This window comes from Trachurus japonicus, chromosome 14 (genome assembly GCF_045865225.1).
Source record: "Trachurus japonicus isolate A0001 chromosome 14, Traja_1.0".
Lineage (NCBI taxonomy): Eukaryota > Metazoa > Chordata > Actinopteri > Carangiformes > Carangidae > Trachurus > Trachurus japonicus.
Window position 1 is genome coordinate 16252571 of NC_140920.1, and position 19316 is coordinate 16271886.

Consider the following 19316-nt stretch of genomic DNA (forward strand, 5'->3'; position numbering starts at 1 on the left):
CCTTCTGCTGCAGCACCTGCCTTTTTAACCACTTTTCTTTATACATTCAAAACGGAACAACATTTATTTACTCATCATCTTACCATGGCGCTGAAAATTTTCAACTGTGACCTGAATAAAAATCTCCAAGACTGCTTTGTTTCAAAAATCAAGCCATCCAACAAGAACAAGTTCAAGGTGAAGTTAAAGGTTATAGAAACTTCTTCGTGCCATGAAGTCTTAAGATGTCAATCAAACAGCGATTCATTTTATTCTTTCATTGTCTTGAGATGTCAATCCAACAGTAGCCATGCACTAAAATCATTCTTCTTTATCATTTATTTTCTTTTAAATGCAACCATAATTTGAAAGATGAGCATCATGTTGTATCGAAGAAAGATACATCAGTGTGAAAACATTTGATGAGGTAATAAACCAAGTGATACTTAGGTTAATTTTCTTATATACTTCCATACAAGCTGACTTTCTTTCTTTTTTTTTCCGCAAACCAGAGGAGTCGCCCCCTGCTGGTCATTTAAAAGACCCAGGTCCAAGACATTAACTTCATTTTCCTGTATCAATGTCCATTTTTACAGTGTATATTCTGTTTTATGTACAGTGTCTGACTTCCTCCACGACCAAACAGATCTGAGCTACTTCAAGTCGAGACTGCAACTTGGAAAATGGAAAAAGAAAAATCCTGGAGGTGTGGCATTACAAAGATTTGAGTTCATCAGGCCTCTGTTGGCTTCATCTCATCACCTGAGACGAGCTGCTGCTGAGGCTCCATCAGCACCTCCAAGCTGAGCTGTTGATGGGCAAAGTTGCATCTTGGGTAAAGTTGGCGCCGAGTTTTGATAAAAAAGGAAAGTGTGGAAAAGAAAAACAGTATCTGTGGTTGTGATGAACTGATTTCCATCCTGTACTCATCCCAAACTGTCCGTGGCAGGATCTTTAATATGTTTCCTCCTCGACAAGGAGCTCTTTCTCCTCGACACGTCAGACTGATTCTGTGGCTCAGCAAAGCTTAAACTCCTTCCTGATGTGCCGCTGCCGTTTTCACTCTGATCTGTGTGAACCAAGTGTTTCAGCAACAACTCTCATGTCCAGATTAGTGTGAATGCAGCAGGGTCAGGTTTGGTCCTGGGGGGACTGATGTGAGATCCTGTTGGTCTTTGATTTCTGCCCCAAAGAGAAAAGGTTGAGGATTAAGTTTCAGGATTTGATTTTAAAGGCAGACTTCGCTTTTTTGTGCATTTCTGCGTTGATGATCCAGAGAAAACTGTAGTGACCTATTTTTCCCCATTTAGGTTTAATGGCCTCTAACTTTGAGTGAACATTGAAAGTGTGTCATAAGCAGTAGTAGGCCTATAACTTGTAAATGAAATGCCACACATATGAGAACTAGGGCATTTATTTTAGACTGTGTGTGTGTGGTGCTGTACAGTGGTGAAGAAGTTTACAGGGAGCATTGGCCAGGCTGTAAAAATCCATTAACTATGTGTTGAGAGATCAAACAAACGAGCGCTTCATGAGAGAGGGAGTGTATCGTATCTCGTTGTAACACTCCTCCTCCTCCTCCTCTTCTTTCCCCTCCTCCCATCTGCCGTCCTGCCCGGTGCGGTGCAGCCACAGCACCAGCGCCAGCAGCGCCAGCAGCACCAGGCTCATGGACAAGGTGAGCAGCACGCCCTGCAGGATGCCCGAGGAACTGTCCGGAGCTGCACACACAGGAGGAAGGCTGAATCAGATTTATGGTAGTGATAAAAGAAATAATAATAATACATGTAACACAGAACTGATGTTATTATGAGATAAACAGTATCCTACGACAAACAGCTGAAAATCACACGACATGTCTGTTTTGATGATACAAGTAAACTACTGTATGTGGGAGCCTCCTTTCATATTTAATAGAGAGGGGACAATATCTGACAATAATATTCTCAGCTATCAGGATGTGAAAAGATAAAATACATTTAAAAAAGGGAGTGTTAAAGGGATAGTTCAACATTTTGGCATATTGGCCCATTGCCATAATCCCTATAGTCATAGCAGTAGGTTCGTTACCTTTAATTGTCAATGCAAGCTATTTTTAGAACGGCGGAGCAGAGTGGCGAGCTGCTCAGAGCTATAGCATAGCTCTGGCTAATGGGATTTCTGAGTTTCCCTCATCAAACTCATCAAATACACAATCCAACAACTCCAAAACACTCTGGTGGACAAGTTGTGACCTGCACATTCACCACGCTATGAGATAATAACAGAAGGTTACGAAACTGAGTCGTTTTAGAGCTAAATTCATGCAAAACCACTGATGCGCGTTCCTCTCGAGGGCAGTTTTTCGGCAAGCAGTCTCTGCATTTACCTCTAAAACAACTCTGTCTGGTAACCTTCTGTTATTATCTCATAGTGTGGTGAATGTGCAGGTCACAACTTGTCCACCAGAGCATTTTGGAGTTGTTGGATTGTGTATTTGATGAGTTTGATGAGGGAAACCAAGAAATCCCATTAGCCTCTGTAGCGTAGCTCTGGGCAGCTCACGGCTCTGCTCCGCCGTTCTAGAAACAGCTTGCATCGACAATTAAAGGTAACAAACCTACTGCTATGACTATAGGGATTATGGCAACAGGCCAAATGAATGCTGATTGAATGTTAATGAAGGTATTGGGGGATAATTTCATACTTTTACTGTTTTATCAACTTCTTTCAGGAACCCAGAAAGAAGAAGTAGAAAGGGATGATGGGTAAACATGGAGGCACTCACCGCTGTAAACGGAAAGGTTGACGTAGCAGTTCTCTGTTCCCAGGAGGTTGGTGGCAGAGCAGCGATAAAGGCCGGAGGTCTGAGACGACAGGTTCACGATCTGGACTGAGCCGGATAGATCCCCTGAAAGAGAGAGAGATGAATTAAGGGAAGTCTATGGTTCTAGAAGTATAAATCAGATTTCTGTTTAATCATGAAAACTTTATTCTTCTATGTTCACATCAAAGATTATTATTCTGTGGGTGTGTATCTGTTTGTGTGTGTAGGCTACTGACCTTCCATGTTGATGGGAAGTGAGATTTCCTCTGGATTTAGTTTGTCCCAGTGGATCTCTGGAGTCGGGGTCCCTTCTGCCACAGAGCAGGACAGAGTGACACTTCCTCCCATATCAATGTTTCCATCCCACTGACAAACAGGCAGCGAAGGTGGCGCTGTAAAATAATCAACACACACATCCGCATTTATAAATAGATCGTACACACTGTAAATATTTATTATGTTTATAGCCTATTATATTACATATTTTTGAGCCAGTTTGACTCTTTCTTTAAAATAATTTTTTAGATTGTTTCCTTTTGTTGGGTTTGGTTATGTAGTTTAGGTGTTTTTATTGGTATTTAATACACTCAATAAGGGGCGGTGCGCCCCATGTAGAGGCTACAGTCCTCAACGCAGGCGTCCCCGGTTCGAATCCCGCGTCGGGCGGACCTTTCCTGCATGTCATTCCCCCTCTCTCTGCCTCCCCCTTTCCTGTCTATCTCACTGTGCTATCAAATAAAAAAACGCCAAAAAAAATACTTTAATACACTCAATAAAAAACAACAACTTCCAAATGGGTTTAATTCTTTGAAAGCATGTAAAAAGATATGGTTGTAAAACAAAGAACATCAACATTTGACCTTGATCCAATAATCATGAGATAATAAATCATTGAAGTGAAATAAATGTCAAAGGAATCACTGAAATAGGATCTGCTGAGGGGCTAAACTCTGCCCACAGACTCATCGACACATATTAAAAGTAGACGCGATAGATGCTATATATTTTTAAATGTTTAGCATACATGATAACAAATAGGAAAAATGCAGGAAAGACACACAAACATTCAAACAAAATGTCATTTAGCACCCTGGGTTTATTCGGGTTTTAATTTAGGGTAGTCGATATGACTTTAAAAAGTCTTTGGAGTCAGTTTGGTGTTTTGGCTCTTTGGTTCTTCTTCATCGAAGGCAGGAGTCTGAGCTGAGCGTAGACCATTTGGCGCTGGTAGGCCGCCATGGTCTCTGAACGGGCCAGGCTGGGTGTGGGCTTGGCCAACTCCAGTCTCCTCATCAGATTCTGGAAGAAACAACACAGATTAATCACATTTTCAAACAAACCAGATCCAAGACCCAAAGAGAGAGGAAGAAGGACTCACCAGGTTGGCCCTCTCGATGCGGTCGAGTTCATCCTGCCTCCTGGAGGAACTGAGCGGCAGGCGAAAGGCTTTCCCAATGTTGTACATGGTTTATCTTCAGTTATCCTATAGGAGAGAGAAAAATTTGTTTGCCGTTCACAACAGATCAAAATCTTTCATCTTTAACTTAATTCATTTGTATTGTAAGTGTGCAAAAGAGTTAGGGAGGCTAGACTTCTTTACAAATCTGCTCAAAAATCACTTGAATATGTCTAACTCTCTGTAAAATTGACAAACTCTTTACAGTTTGCAAAAAAATAATCATTAATTAATTAATTAGCTGAGCATCACAGTCAAAATGATCCATTCAATTGTCAAAATCTGGCACATACGTATGCTTTAAATATCTATGACAAGGAAAGTTTGTGATACAGTAAATACAGTGCAGCTGCAGTAAACTGGCTAAAGATTAGCCATGAGTAGCTAATATCATATCCATATCAAATCATAACCAAACAAGGTGAAAAAGCATTTTTACATTTTAACCTTGACTCAAACAATAACAAACAACTCTCCATATCTAGGCTGTATATTTTATAATGAATAAAATAAGACTGTAAAAACACTATTGAAACAAAGCTGATCTAAGTCGCCTACAGTTGAATTTGACAGCTGGATATAACTTACTCCAACTGGGTTTATGTTCCCATGGCAACCACATCTTACCTCACAAAGGCTGTCAGGTTTCCACAGCAGAGCGATGGAGGATGTCCTCATGCCCTCATGTCCTCAAGGACAAATCTGTCCACGTGCTGCTACAGCTGGACACCAGAGACTGTGCAACAGTAACTAGGCAACGCTGCTTGGTGGTAAACAATATTTGAACAAAATCTTCCAAGAATCAAACAAAAATAAAAGTGAAAGCCGACAGAATTAAAATAAACATATAAATAATAAGTGAGCTTTTAGGTTTAAAAGCGAGGGAACTTTGTTTGGGGGTAATTTTCAGCTAAAATGATTTATCCTTGTTACATCATGATTTGTCAAAAACGCAGCTGCAGATAAAATCTTGGGCTGATTTAGGACCTATTTGCCAGTAGCAAATAAAACTGCAGAAAAGCTGTGGATTTTTACTTTTATTCATTTACTTTCTTACTTGTTTACTTACACCAAGCCTAAATCTATTTATCTGGCTGCTTCTTCACTACCGAAAGAAGTTTTGAACAGAGAGAACTTGGTTTGAATGTTGGCTAGTTTAGTTTAACTGTGTGATCATAAACTCAAATTCACATGTATTTTTTGTACTTCATGTTTATATTTTTGGGTAATTCCCATGTGACATGTATGATTTATGAACAAAATGTGGCTACTTAGAAGCTATTTCATAAACAAACAAACAAAATCAGTCTATTGGCTGCCATATTATTCTAATATCAGACTGACAGTCCCATGTTTGGCTTTAATGTCCAAACACTGTTACACTTTTCTCCATGTTGAAAGTGAATGGCACACAGAAAGCTGAGCATCAGGCTGCAGCTGCACCACCGGACAGCGCCTGGTGCTGAAACACGTGATTTAGTTGAAGCTACAGTAACCAGGTGCTTTTATTTTGAAAACCTCTGATCAAAGTCAAGAACTTCATGATGCAATTAGTGAGCTCTTGACTGGAGAGGTGTATAATCCACTTAATCAAAGCTCCAATAGAAATAAAACAGAATACTATAAACAAATTGTTAAGACTAAATTTCCCATCAGTACATCTAATAGTTGTATTAGGCTGTTTGGCAGATCCATTAGAAGAAGAAATATGAGAAGGTAGATCTGGCTCAGAACTGAAACAATAACACACAGATGTTTCCCTAATTAGACGCAGCATAATAAATAGAGATGTTACACACTCACCCAGAACGCTGAGCACCAGTTCTCCTATACCAGGATCTGCTGCCTCTGGTGGGTTATTAACCATGCAGCGGTAAACACCAGCATCTGATACTCGTGTGTCATTCAGGATAATGTCCGCACTCCAGGGAATACCTGCAGCAGGTCAGCAGGAGAGCTTGGTTTTACATCACATTTAAAACTACAGAACATTATGTGAAAATTCAGATAAAAAGTGTTATTCAGAGGTAATGATACCTGTAAAACCCACCCTGCCGGTGAGGGAGGGGTCTTCAATCACCTGCCCGTGGTCGTACACAATCACCTGGAGGTCAGAGCAGCCGTTAATACAGTAGCTAAGTAGTTTCAGGCCTTCAAAAGAAAGAACAGGCTTCTTGTGTTTACGGATTTCAGGTTTAATTTTTGGGTCAGTATCCTCAAAGTTTGATAGTTTGCATTTTACGTCAAGATGGAGTTGTAGAAATTATTTTAAAAATACATAAAAGGCAGAGGACTGTTGTTCAGGAAACTGTTTCACCAGCTCGTTCTGCACACAAAACCAGAGTAGGGGGTGAGATAACGGTGTGATCCTGCGTGAACTGTGTTTGTGTGTGTTTGTGTGTGTGTGTGTTTGGGTGCAGACCTGCATCGGGGTGTCTGGGCTGGAGAAAGGAGCCAGAGTCCAGATAACATTGAGTCTGGAGAGGGGGCTGGAGGTGAAGAAGGAGCAAGGCAGGATCACAAAATCCCCCCGCACCACCTCCAGACTGGTTTCCCTCATGGTCACTCTGAGTGCAACTGTGCAGACGAACCAGAAACACACAATTTACAACAAATATTCACAACGTTTACTTGACGTGCAGACTGTACAGCCCTCCGTCAACCCCCTCCTTCATTACTGGAATAATGAACCCTCCCCCCCTCCTTTTGTGTGTGTGTGTGTGTGGGAATTCAGCATGCATATTAGTTGTTAATTACACTTGACAGCTCTGAGGTTGAGCCAAACCGATCACAGACCGAGTGGAACAACAGCTCACTTCACTGGGCTGCATTCATGAAAGCATCCGTCAGTTCTCAGCATTGTTTCCCTTGGTTTCTAAAATGTAGGTCTATGATGAATCTTTCAAATTAAAACATACTCAACAATTGAAACATAGTTTAACATTGGATATATAACCACATCACTTTAGATAGGACACTTTACTGGAACTGTCTTCTGTTTTAAGTCAAGAAATAAAGAGCTAATGATGATTATTATCTCATATGTTTGGTGCTTTTCACTCTTACAAAGGCCTAAAGGGTCTCTCTACCTCTAAAAAAGAAATTGACCTAAATAAATATTATTTTTTATAATAGACAGTTTTAGCATGTTTGCAAAGAAATCTGCAACGTCAGTTAAACATGTCTGTCCCAATACTTAAGTCTTTGTCACCAGAGAACGATAAGATGAACAAACACAACATTTTGAATCCATATGAAGAAGTAGAGAAAATTAGCAGCAACTCCTGCAGCTACAGATCCCTCCAAACAATTAAACAATGTGTGCAAAATTACGAAACATCTCTCATCTTGTGTTGGTGAATTTGGATCAGAGTTTCAGATCACTTACCGATCTCCAGAGCGCTGAAACACGCACACAGAGTCCAGAGCATCCATGCTGCAGAAGAGCCCATAGCTGAGAGCAAACGCAGGGAGGCAGCTCTCTCTCCCCTGGTACGAGCTGGTGGCGGCCAAAAAACCTAGGCATGCATGATTAATCTATTGAGCGCTGAACCAACTCCACCCTCCTTTATTTTCTCACTTATTGTACCAGTCTCACCCTGTCTCATTGTCTGTTTGAATAGTCAGTTCTTTGTAAAAGTCAAATTGTCAGATGAGTGATTGCAGGAGGAATTTAAAAAGATTATTTTAATGTTAAAAGTTACTGTCAGTCAGCTGGTGAGCAAATTAAAAATAAAGAAAGAAAGACATCGCCAGTTAGGCGTAAAGCTTCCCATACTGCAGCATGGCAACATCCAGTGATGTACATCTTTTGTTGCCATGGATACAGACATCTGTTCTGCAGGTTTTGCCCTCCAGGTGACCACGGCACCATCTCCCTGTCTGTGTGACACACTGTCCCCTGAAACCGTCTGCTGCTGCTGCTGAACTAAATATAAATATACAGGTGTGGCTCTTAGACTTACATTTTATTTTTCCAGCCACAAGAAGTAGTTACACAAACTCACTGAGTTTCCCTCGCTTTTCCAGGATAGTCTCGGAAAAAAAAGAAAAAGATTTTGTGATACAAATATTAAAATGTTCTTTTTTGTGTGTTCAAATGTGGCAGCAGCAACAGCAGCAGCAGCACTATAGAGATGGTAGTGACAGTGACAGTTTATTTACACCTCAAAAGTTAACCAGTATTTGCCACCAAAAGTTAGCCAAGTTAATAGTTAATCTACATTGGCCACTGAAGGTTAGCTGCCATAAGCCACCAAAACATAGCCAACATTAAAGCAGAAGTAAGTGATATATTTGTGTTAATATAAGTCTTAAATAGTTATATCTTCCGACAGCAATCACTTACATAGAGTGTTTGGACCGAAAACACGGGTCTGTCAGTCCCTCTGCTCTGCTCTGAGCCGAGGAGAAAACATTTATCGTATCCTACAGTTTTTATCCAATGAGGAGAGAGAACGGCATGCAGGGCTGTGTGTGCAGCCAAGGGACGCCGTGAATGTGGCGACGTAGGGACGAGGACTGTTATGGTGCGTTCAAGGAAACTCGTATTTTTCCGACCGTGAAGTGGTACCAGTTCGATCTGGTACGAGTTCACCGGTCGGAAGTTACGAGTGGCCGTTATAGTGACTTTCACCGGTAAAACAGGTCGGAAAAACACGAGTGGGTTGCCTGAAACGCTACAAAGTCGTAAGTTGTGACTTGAAGCTGTAATTTACGATTTCAAAAGCCTGCCTGGAACGCAGCATTAGCGAAAACGACCGGACCACTTACTTCTGCTTTAACCACCAACCGTTAAACAACATTGGCCACAAAAAATTAGCCTAAAGTTAACAACCACCAACGTTGGTAGTTTTAGCCACCTAACATTTGCTTGCATTAACCACCATAAACTTTTTCCAAACACGATTTTATGAGTTTTAAATCAGTTGGTTGCATAATGCAAACAAATGTGTTTTGCTTTTCATGTATTTTTTGTTTTTATGCTATTGTGTTTCATAAATCTGCAATTGTTATACCGTTAGAGATTTTTAAACAATAGTATAATAGTAAAATATTACAGGTGTGATGACGTAAAATTAGCTGATGTTGACTTAATAAAGCATCAGAGCCATAAAAAGTCTTTGAACTGATGTAAATGTTGGAACCAGACTGATGAAGCTTGTGATGTTGCACCAAGTTACCTGGTGACATCCTCCAGTTATGATGATTTGATTATGGGATAAACATAAAGCAATCACTACATTTTCTTTTATGAATTTGCACAAGATGTGTTATTCATGACTCACATACGTCAGCCTGCCAAGATCTCCAGTGATCATCCTCAAATGGAGCTGAGTGAACTCGGCCATCGCGCTGCCAACAGTCTCACCACCGGGGCCAAAGTTCAAGGCCGTCAAAACATGTGTCAGATTTAATGACACCACAAGTGGCAACATCAGTGAACAGTTTCATACATATACATGCAGCATGAGTATTTTGATGAGTCTGGTTTCTTCTCATCAGTGGTCAGAGTAATTCCATATTAGAGGAAAGTTATGCTGGGAATTAAACTACATGAAACACGTGTACAAAACATTGCAGCTTCAGGTCCGAGTCAGTTTGAAAAGAAACATGTCACTTTGTGAAGTTTTCAGATTTGACCTTTTATTGTGTCGTCTATATGACGTCAGTATCCTCCTGTTCCTGACACAACCTGGTTTACTTCTCCACCTACAGGTTGTTTTCTTTATCTCAATATAGGTTACTATGGTGATTTTATGTATAGCCAATATGAAAAATAACAGCAATTACATGTATTAATAATAAAGCAGATCAAATGCAAAATAAGAAAATGTCATCCCCTGATCTTTTTAATGTGTGTGTGTGTGTGTGTGTGTGTGTGTGTGTGTGTGTGTGTGTGTGTGTGTGTGTGGGCCTACATGAGTCTGCAGGTTTTTGGTTCTTGGTTTGCAGCATTAACTGCATATAAATATATATATTGTTTCACAAATTTCCAAAATGTTTAAGATAATTTGTGATGTCTTTGTTAATATAATTTCCATTCCTTACTGGTTTAATTCAGGCTCCTACAAGAAGTTGAATTATAAAAACCCAGTGGCACAAGGTTAACTTCTCCCGATTTATTCTCCCAATTTATTGAAATAAACAATATCCAGCACCAAATTTGTGCGTTTCAGCTGCGAAATACAGAATATTTCAAAGGAAAGTAATTTACTCTTAAACTAAAAAGATAAAACAACCCCACTAAAGAGAGGGAATTGGCAAAACCATTCAATATTACCTTTAAGAACCGTAGTTACCAGTCAGGTCTGTACACACACTAACTGTATGGTGAGGCCATCATTTCAAACAATCAACTCATCACCATATGTATATACTTATATATACATACAGAAACTTTGTTCACAGTGAGGGATATACACACTGTAGCATCAACTCACAGAAAACATACTAAATATTTGACTTGTGTGTGAGTGCGACCACTGAACAGGGACAGGTCTGTGTGTGTATGTGTGTGTGTGTGGATCTGGACTCTGTGCATTTCAAAGTTAACTTACACGTAGCTCCGTCCTCCTGCCTATTTGCAGAAAACAACCACAACCATTGACTGAAAAGACTAGAATCCACAGGTAGCTGCACTTCCCATCGTCTTTATCACATTCACACAAAATCACAGATTGAGTGTGTAGAAACACACACACACACACACAGTTAAGTTTCGGGGGGAAAAATGTGCTCGCTGGTTGGACATGTAACACTTCCCTTTGTAAAACATGATCAATGTTTTAGTGACATACGGCCAGTGTCTATTCTAGGATAAATTATACCTAATCCTGGTCTCTGATGAGACGGGCCCTCAATAAATAGAGATGAGTGAGACAGCGAGAGGAGAGAAAGACAGACGGGAGAGAGAGACAGCGAGACAGACAGTTAAGCGGAGTGAGTTCTGCCTCTTCCCCTTCAGGGGAACTGGGAGTGACCTGGTGGCAGGCCGACCAATCACAGGAGGATCCATGAGCGGATCACTTCAGCGAGAGGCCGCGGCCTGTTGCTGCTGTTTTAATGGCAGTACAGTCCGATCACAACAGCATGGTGACTGGTTTCTCCAGGAACTTGCGGAACTCAGCGAGCCACTGCGCACCGACCGCCCCGTCCACGACCCGGTGATCGCAACTCAGTGTCACCGACATCATGCTGGACACATCGAACCTGTGAAACCCCACCCAAAAAAAAAACACACACTGTGTCAAGATTTGAGCTTTGAAATGCAGCATGTCCTGTCGGTGTCAATATAAAAGTCACAACACTGACCCTTTCTCATTATCTGCAGGCATCAGCCGTTTCTCTGAGCCTCCGACTGCGAGGATACAGGCCTGGGGAGGGTTGATAATCGCTGAGAAGTTCTTGATACCAAACATCCCCAAATTAGAGATCGTGAATGTACCTCCCTGTTGGAAAAAAACAAAAAAAACACACACATTGTTCCAATTTGTTCACTAATAGTAGATGTTTGCATGCAAATCAGGTAACACGTGTTGTACCTGGAACTCGTGTGGCTGCAGTTTGCCGTCTCTGGCTTTGGCAGCGAGTGCAGACACGTCAGTGCAGATGGCAGCCAGTCCTTTGGTGTGGGCATTGAACACTATGGGCGTGATCAAACCGCTGGCTGTGCTCACTGCTACACTCACGTCCACCACATGATTCCTGGAATAATGAAAATAAGTCAATATGGACGACAGCGCAGACATCTGGTCAATGTGACTTTGAGTCAGAACAGAAAAGAGAAAATGTTCTTTGAGTGCCCCCTACTGGTGAAAAGAGGCAGCTACATGTTCAAGGACAGAGTGTTTTTCTAATATAACAATATTTTCTTTTATAGCTCCTCATTTGATTGTATTTTTTTTAATGACTATGGATGTTACCATGGTAATGAGAGACATAATAAATAAGTAAATAAAAGAAGACCAAACAAGATTAGAGGAGCTACAACACCTGTGTTTGGATACATCTCTGTATGTGTGTGTACTCACTGGCGGATGACTGTGTCCAACCAGGAGGAGTTGCACTCAGGAACCTTGAGGCAGGCCAGGGCGCTGGCTTTGATGATGAAGTCATTCACGCTAAGTTTGATATTCTGGGCTTTCACTTCCTGCACAGAGGAGGGAAGGTGGTTTCAGGAAATAATCATCACGGCAAAGAGGTTTCCCCATCTTTCATTTTGTTACACTGTAGATTTACGGGCAAAGACTCACAGCATTGAGTTCTTTCCGCAGCTCAATCACTTGGTCCATGTTGACATCTACAGATAGATAATAGTGGGGGATGGTTTGCTTGGACTGCATCAACCTCTGAGCAATGACCTGCAGGACAGACAGATATATGTGCACTTTTAGCTTTGATCCATAATTTATTGTAGAGAGCAATGAGGTGTGTTAGTCCAGTCTGTGTTGAGCGTCTGTCTGAGGGGCAAAATGTGGAGGCACAGGTTAGAGATAACAGAGCGGCGCTGCGAGAGCTCCTCAGGACATTTGCCTCACAGCTTAAAATACACCAGCGCCAAACAGAAGAGGGAGCGTGACATGAATTATACCTGACTGCTGTTACAGAAGCCTGAGCAGAACAGGAAGCTCTTAACTGGACACAATGGACCATCGACAGTCGGGTGTGTGTGCTCTAACCTTTCGGATGTTGCTGATGGGGATGTCTGTGAAGGTCCCGGCCGGAGCTGCAGCAGGTGCAGCAGCTGCGGCTGCAGTTGGAGTGGGAGCAGCAGCTACAGCCTGCCAGTGGAAACGATTTTATTTGCATCAAAACGTATCACAACAAACACACAGAGCAGCCACAATATCATAACAAGTGTAAAAAAAAAACTGTATTGCTTTAACTCTTTCAAAACAGGCAGTGGACAAACTGATCAACCATAACATTATTACAAGTTACTAGTGAAACTTTTCACACAGCTGTAGATCTTCAAATCAAAAGGCATATAATCAATGATTTAACAATCTAACAATATTAATTAGTACATCACTGTCAATTCATTTAAGTTAGGGTTGAAAACATTATTATTTGCTACAGCTTTTAGCCACATTTAATATATCATTTTAAGGATTTATTATTCTAATTGCTATTATTGTCATTTATTGTCTTATTTCTTCTTCCTCTGTAAAGCACTTTGAATTGCCTGGTGTATGAATTGTGCTATACAAATAAATTTTCCTTGCCGTGCCTATGGCAGGTTTAAGAAATGAATATTTGGGAGGTTGTGTGTAACTGTGTACAGAAAAAAGCTTCACCCACCGGAGCAGCCTTTGGTGGAGTAAAGCTCTCAATGTCTTTCCTGGTGACGCGTCCATCAGGACCAGAGCCTGAAGAGAAAACAGCTCCATGTATTTAGTTTCACTCAAAAAAATAAAAGTTGCACCAAAATGCATTTCTATCAGCCGTGTCTCGGTCACTTACCGCTGACCTGTGCCAGGTCAATTCCTTTGTCGGAGGCGAGTTTCCTGGCTAGGGGGCTGGCAAACACGCGGCCCTTCCTCGATGCTGCAGGGGCGGCGGCTGCAGGAGCAGGAGTGGGTGCTGCAGCAACCGGAGCCGCAACCTAAACACACAAGACAAAACGTTTAAAAAAAAACAACAACTTGTAACTGTAACAGAGTGATCTTAAAACTGAATGTTGCATTTGAAAGTGTGTCTCACCGGGGCTGGAGCTGGAGGAGGTGTGGAAACCTCTGCCACTCCGGTTTCTACGTAATCCTTGAAGGCTGCGATGTCACTTTCTTTCTCCACAATGATGCAGAGTGGCGCTCCCAGGGGGACGTCCCGAGTTCCCTCTGCCACCATGATTTTGGCCAAATATCCCTCCTCCTGCACCTCGAAGCCTAAACACCAACAACACATCAATGGGACACATTGAGTCTTTACAGCGCAGCAGGGATTCCCAAACTGTGGTGTATGCCCCCCTGTGGTGTGCAAGCTGCTGCCAGGGGGTGTGTGACATGAAAAGGGTCATAACAACACTATGGTGTTATGTTTTACTAATACATAAATAACTCATACATTATTTCAAATGGGGTTTTCACAGTGTAACTAGTAAAATTCAAGAAAATCATTTGTAAACCTGAATTAAAAATATTTTATTACCCAAAATCCATTTGATAAATAGACTATGCCTTTTTTTAATGTGTCGGGCATAGGGTGTGCATCAACTAGGTCAGAGGTAGAAGGGTGCACACAGTGAAAAAAGTTTGGGAACTGCTGCTGTAAAGCTTTAATTCAGGACCGACGACAGCTGTAAAGTCTTATGGCTCAGTTTCAGTCACCACATGGCATTATAAAAAATAAAAAACAAGAATTCACTAGATATTAAATAGAGCAACAAACGCATCAGGACTGAGGTGTTACCAATGGTGGCCTTGTCGGTCTCGATCTCAGCCAACAGATCTCCTTCACTCAGCTTCTCTCCGACCTTCTTCTCCCAGCGCTGCACCGTCCCCATCGTCATGGTGGGAGAGAGGGCGGGAAGTGTGATCTGTGACAGAAACACATCAGCAATAATGACGCAGAGATTCAATCTTTGTAGCATCCAGGCTGATCATGTACAGGAGACTAGTTTTAAGGGCGACTCAAAATGACCTAAACCCTGTTGCTGCTGTCTCACTGATTCGGTTACTTTTAGTAGAGCAGCCTCTAAGATTCTCACATTTCCTGCCAAAATGTAATAACTGCTCCAATTTATAGCTTTTAGTTTTTATTGTCAACAATAATAAAGTGTGATGACATTGGAGCCTTCTGATAGACACGATGAATACAGCAAGAAAAAAGGTCTCCAAACAGAAAAGACCAATGAAACACTTGCAAATAGGGATGTCAAAATTACTTACAATTAATCGTGGTATTAAACGCCACAATTAATTTATCGTAAAGATTCCTAAATACCGTCACTTTCCAAAAAAGATTATATCTGAACCGTATCGGCAGATGTGCGCCAAAGTAAAGGTAAATGCACAGATACTGGTTCATTTACCTAACGTAACATTGAATTGGTAGGAGTTTAAATGCTAGAGTGTCATTTGTATTTAAAAAAAGATTAAAATAAACTCAAACATTTGGTATAGATGACGATTAATGACTTGAATATTTCAAACACTTCCCCGGGGGGATTAATAATTGGTCATATTTTAATAGATACTTAAAATATTTTGTGTAAATAATTAGTAATGTAATTATATTTTGACTATATTTGATTTTACACATTAATAGTGTAATTAATGCATTATAATCATGATAATCGTAATACCGTGATTATTTCTCAGACAATAATCGTACCAAGAAAATCTATAATCGTGACATCCCTACTTGCAAATATTTGTGCATTTGTGCATTAACAGGGAGCCACAAACTGTCTTTTTACTGCTCAGGTCTCCGACTCACCATAAGAATTACTATTTCAAAAATAATGTGAATCTCTAGCTGTTGATCGTGCATGAGGACTGACTCTGACATCATGACTTCAGGAAGTGGAAGTACAGAAATTCAATTAGGGAACAGACATTTTATGCGATTAAAATTTTAGGACGTCACCAGCAAGATTGATTAATTCAACGACACATCCAGGCTGGGCCATCAGAGAGAAAATGGAAAATGTCAGTGTCACTCCATTCTGCTGATTTGCTCCAGTATGAAGCTGACTCACACTGATGCCGTCACACACAGCCCTCATATAACCAGGCCTGCAGCTGCACCGCACCGTGGCTGTAAACAGACTCTATATAACCTCGAACTCAGCTGCTCCACACTCCGCTGGCTGCGTTTTTGTTTATGGAAGAACACACCTACCTTCATGTGTGAGGGGTAAGAGCTGCCAGGGGCTGCAGGAGGAGCGGCGGCGGCGGCAGAAGGAGGGGGAGGAGGAGCGGAGGCGGCCGGCGAAGCAGCGGCACCGGCTGATTTAAGTGAGTCCAACGTTACGTCCTTAAAGGCTGAGATGAGGTCAGGGCTGCAGGGGAAGGTTTTCACACAGATTTTTGACACAAATTAACGCAACGCACAACCACATCAGGACCTGTTGAAACTGCTTGACCCCATAATTTCTTAGAGCGCAATGTGACTTATGCAAATTATAAACTATTAATAGCTGTCCAATATTTCTGTAAGTCTCCTAATTGAGGGGTTTTTAATGATCAGATCAACTATTTAGCTTTAATTGACTTTTAATCACTATAAAAGCAACAAAGTGTAATTTTCCAGAGGATGATATTTGAATGAGACATCATTGTTACACTATATAGACCTTTCTGTTCCGATACACCTTTGATTTATTACATTTAAACACTTACCTATCAACAGTGATGCAGATCACAGACCCAACGTTGACGTCTCTGGTCCCCTCGGCAACCAGGATCTTGGCCAGGTAGCACTCCTCCAACATCTCAAAACCTACGGTGGCCTTGTCAGTCTCCACCTACAGAGACAGAAACTGTTATTTCAAGTTTTGAAGTGACAATTTCCTTAAATAATGTGGAAACGCCGACACACACTGGCCCCTGACCTCTGCTATAAGGTCACCCTCGCCGATTTTGTCTCCCTCCTTTTTCTCCCAGCGAGCGATCGTGCCCGTCTGCATGGTCGGCGACAGAGCAGGAAGCTCCACCTGTTCAGCAAAAGACAAAATACAAGAGTTCAAGAATGAAACCAAACGGCCGCCACTGTAGCATCACATCGTCCTCACTCAGGCTCGGCTCAACAACACTGTCAAATCTCAGGTGGCGTCACCGCAGTTGCTACACAACCCCATCACCTCATTGCCTTGCTCAATACAGTGACCCACATGCAGCTGTGTTACACCACATCTGTGCCATTTTAAGAAACCATCCGATGTCGTGTCACCTCTGGCAGCGAGTTACACGAGTGGGGAGACAGACACAGACCAAGAGAGAGGGGACGTCACCTCAGACAGAGCTTTATTTACCCAGAGAGAAAATCTCAGCACTCAACAGCTAAGGAGATTTTTATTAGGTTTAAGAAAGGAACTCTACAGCTGTGTACAGGACAATGACAGTACTGTCGTATTACTAATCAAAAAATACAATATTAAGTTTTTTAAACTGTGCCAATCTGCATATAAATGTCTTTATGTTAAATATTTGTACTTACTTTGATTAAAGTAAAATCTAGGAAGCATGACTTTTTCTTGTCACATAGTATTTTTTACACAGGGATGTTTATCTGTCACCAGTATCTTTACTTATATGTATCAGCTTTTATTTGATATGATATAAACTTAATTAAAAAGCACCAATCTATATTCAATACTTCTGAACATTTGCAATTTAACCAGGCTAAAATATTAGAGTTTTTTTTCTACACAGGGGAATTTATCTATAACGTCTTTTGTTTATCTACATTTATCTAGTTTTATTTACACCCTTTTTACGAAAATAAATCCAAGTGCCACCTTAAAGCACTACACATGACAGGACACTCGCTGAACCTGCTTAGACTTAATGATGCTGGTGATGTTAATACCAGCTCTGAACAGGACCATCGCTGCAGGGCATGGACACGGGACACGGGACACGGGGCACAGTACAAGCCGGATGACAACTGATGAGTAATATATGTAGTGACACATGAGGCTGTAACGTTACTTTCTTATTTAGCCTGATTTACAGTCAGAGGACTCAGGTGACAGCAGGCACAGTGGCTCCACCGGCACGTTTTCTATCCCACTATAATCACCTTTAATTAAGGCAAATCAGATTTAACTGTGAATGCGGCTCTAATGTCAACGGACAGTGACATCTAAGTTAATGACATCTACGACCTGCAGCTAAAGGAAAGAAACCGTGTTTGGTCGGGTTCACTTCACCGTGTAAAAACCACCTCAGCCTGGATTAACCCTCTCGGTCTGTCAGGGACACACAGCAGCTCGGTGCACCGCGCCGCTGTCTGCTGCTGCTAACCGGGGAGGTCATGCTAACTGTCACCGTGGTGTAACGTAACGTCGGTGCTATAGCAACAACCGGAGCCTCGGTACGGTAACGTTACCTTCTGGTGCGGCGGCAGGCTGTAGAAACGCGGGGTCTGCCTGGCGCCTGTGGGCTGGTTGCACCGCAGCAGAGCCGCTCGGTGGCTGAAGCCGGAGCCCCAGCACGCGGCCCGGGTCCCCGCCGCCCGGTGCAGCCTCCGCACGGAGCCGGTGCCGGGCGCGGAGCGGGAGCCGAGCGCAGCAGCAGCAGGCCCGGCCGGGAGGGCACGGGGCCGGGGCAGCCCGGAGGACGGCCTCAGCCGCAGGATCAGACGAAGCATGTTGCAGCGATTAAAACACTATGTGGAGCTGTTGAACAGTGTCGTTTTCTCACACCGGCATCAGTGGTACAGTAGGCTGGCACCGAGAGTCTCTGAGCCCCAGCAGCCGTCCCGGTGTTCCTCCTCACTTTCTAATGACCTCCTCCAGTCCAAAACACAGCGCTTTACGGCTCTCCCCTCTGACGTGCCGTATCTCGCACAGAGCTGACGTAAATACTGGCTACTCAATATTTAAATCACTATGTACACACAAACACTCTGACTAAAAAAAACAAAATTAAAAAATAAGAACAAAATATAAAGCAATACAATGATAACAGACGTGTAACCAAAGTCTGATCGAGCAAAGTAGATGTATATGTCCCTGCAGTTAGTCCAGCGACCACACGATGGCAGTACAACATCAGAGTGGACGCATGGGGTCACTGTAGCTTCAGACAGGATAGCCTGTCAAACACATTTTAGTTCAGGGGCCACATACAGCTCAATTTCGTCACAAGTGAGCCGAACCAGTTAAAATTAGTAACTACTACTAACCTAGAAATCAGAGGTCTTCAACAAGGGGTGCTGCAGGGGGTCGACAAATTTTTTATTTTTTTTTAAAGATAATTTTATTAAAGTGTTTTAGTTTCCACATTTATGTTTATTATAAAAACGTCAAGTATCGTTTGTATGCATGATCATCATGCAATTGACAAACACTGATGGTATTGGCATTGGTATCAGTTAACAGGTCTGTTTATTATATATGGCAGTGGC

General features: G+C 42.0%; 3 protein-coding genes across 3 annotated transcripts; all 3 read right to left on the reverse strand.

Annotated features, from left to right (window-relative positions):
- Nucleotides 1-1210: 1210 nt before the first annotated feature.
- LOC146974558 (immunoglobulin superfamily member 11) lies at nt 1211-7821 on the reverse strand. Its single transcript, XM_085798060.1, has 7 exons — nt 7630-7821; nt 6664-6818; nt 6279-6345; nt 6045-6176; nt 3022-3177; nt 2747-2869; nt 1211-1700 (listed from the first exon to the last, which is right to left on the reverse strand). The coding sequence occupies exons 1-7, from the start codon at nt 7691-7693 to the stop codon at nt 1492-1494; spliced, it is 906 nt and encodes a 301-aa protein (XP_085654186.1). The 5' UTR covers nt 7694-7821; the 3' UTR covers nt 1211-1491.
- On the reverse strand, nt 3862-5030 carry LOC146974559 (cilia- and flagella-associated protein 97-like). Its single transcript, XM_085798062.1, has 3 exons — nt 4869-5030; nt 4164-4268; nt 3862-4084 (listed from the first exon to the last, which is right to left on the reverse strand). Exons 2-3 carry the CDS (start codon nt 4248-4250, stop codon nt 3935-3937), a joined length of 237 nt encoding a protein of 78 aa, XP_085654188.1. The 5' UTR covers nt 4251-4268; nt 4869-5030; the 3' UTR covers nt 3862-3934.
- A 2522-nt stretch (nt 7822-10343) lies between the features above and the next one.
- dlat (dihydrolipoamide S-acetyltransferase (E2 component of pyruvate dehydrogenase complex)) lies at nt 10344-18693 on the reverse strand. Its single transcript, XM_085798063.1, has 14 exons — nt 18297-18693; nt 16798-16899; nt 16586-16710; nt 16086-16245; nt 14652-14778; nt 13947-14128; nt 13707-13848; nt 13545-13612; nt 12923-13024; nt 12497-12604; nt 12275-12393; nt 11786-11948; nt 11556-11692; nt 10344-11453 (listed from the first exon to the last, which is right to left on the reverse strand). The coding sequence occupies exons 1-14, from the start codon at nt 18555-18557 to the stop codon at nt 11324-11326; spliced, it is 1926 nt and encodes a 641-aa protein (XP_085654189.1). The 5' UTR covers nt 18558-18693; the 3' UTR covers nt 10344-11323.
- Between the last annotated feature and the right edge of the window lie 623 nt (nt 18694-19316).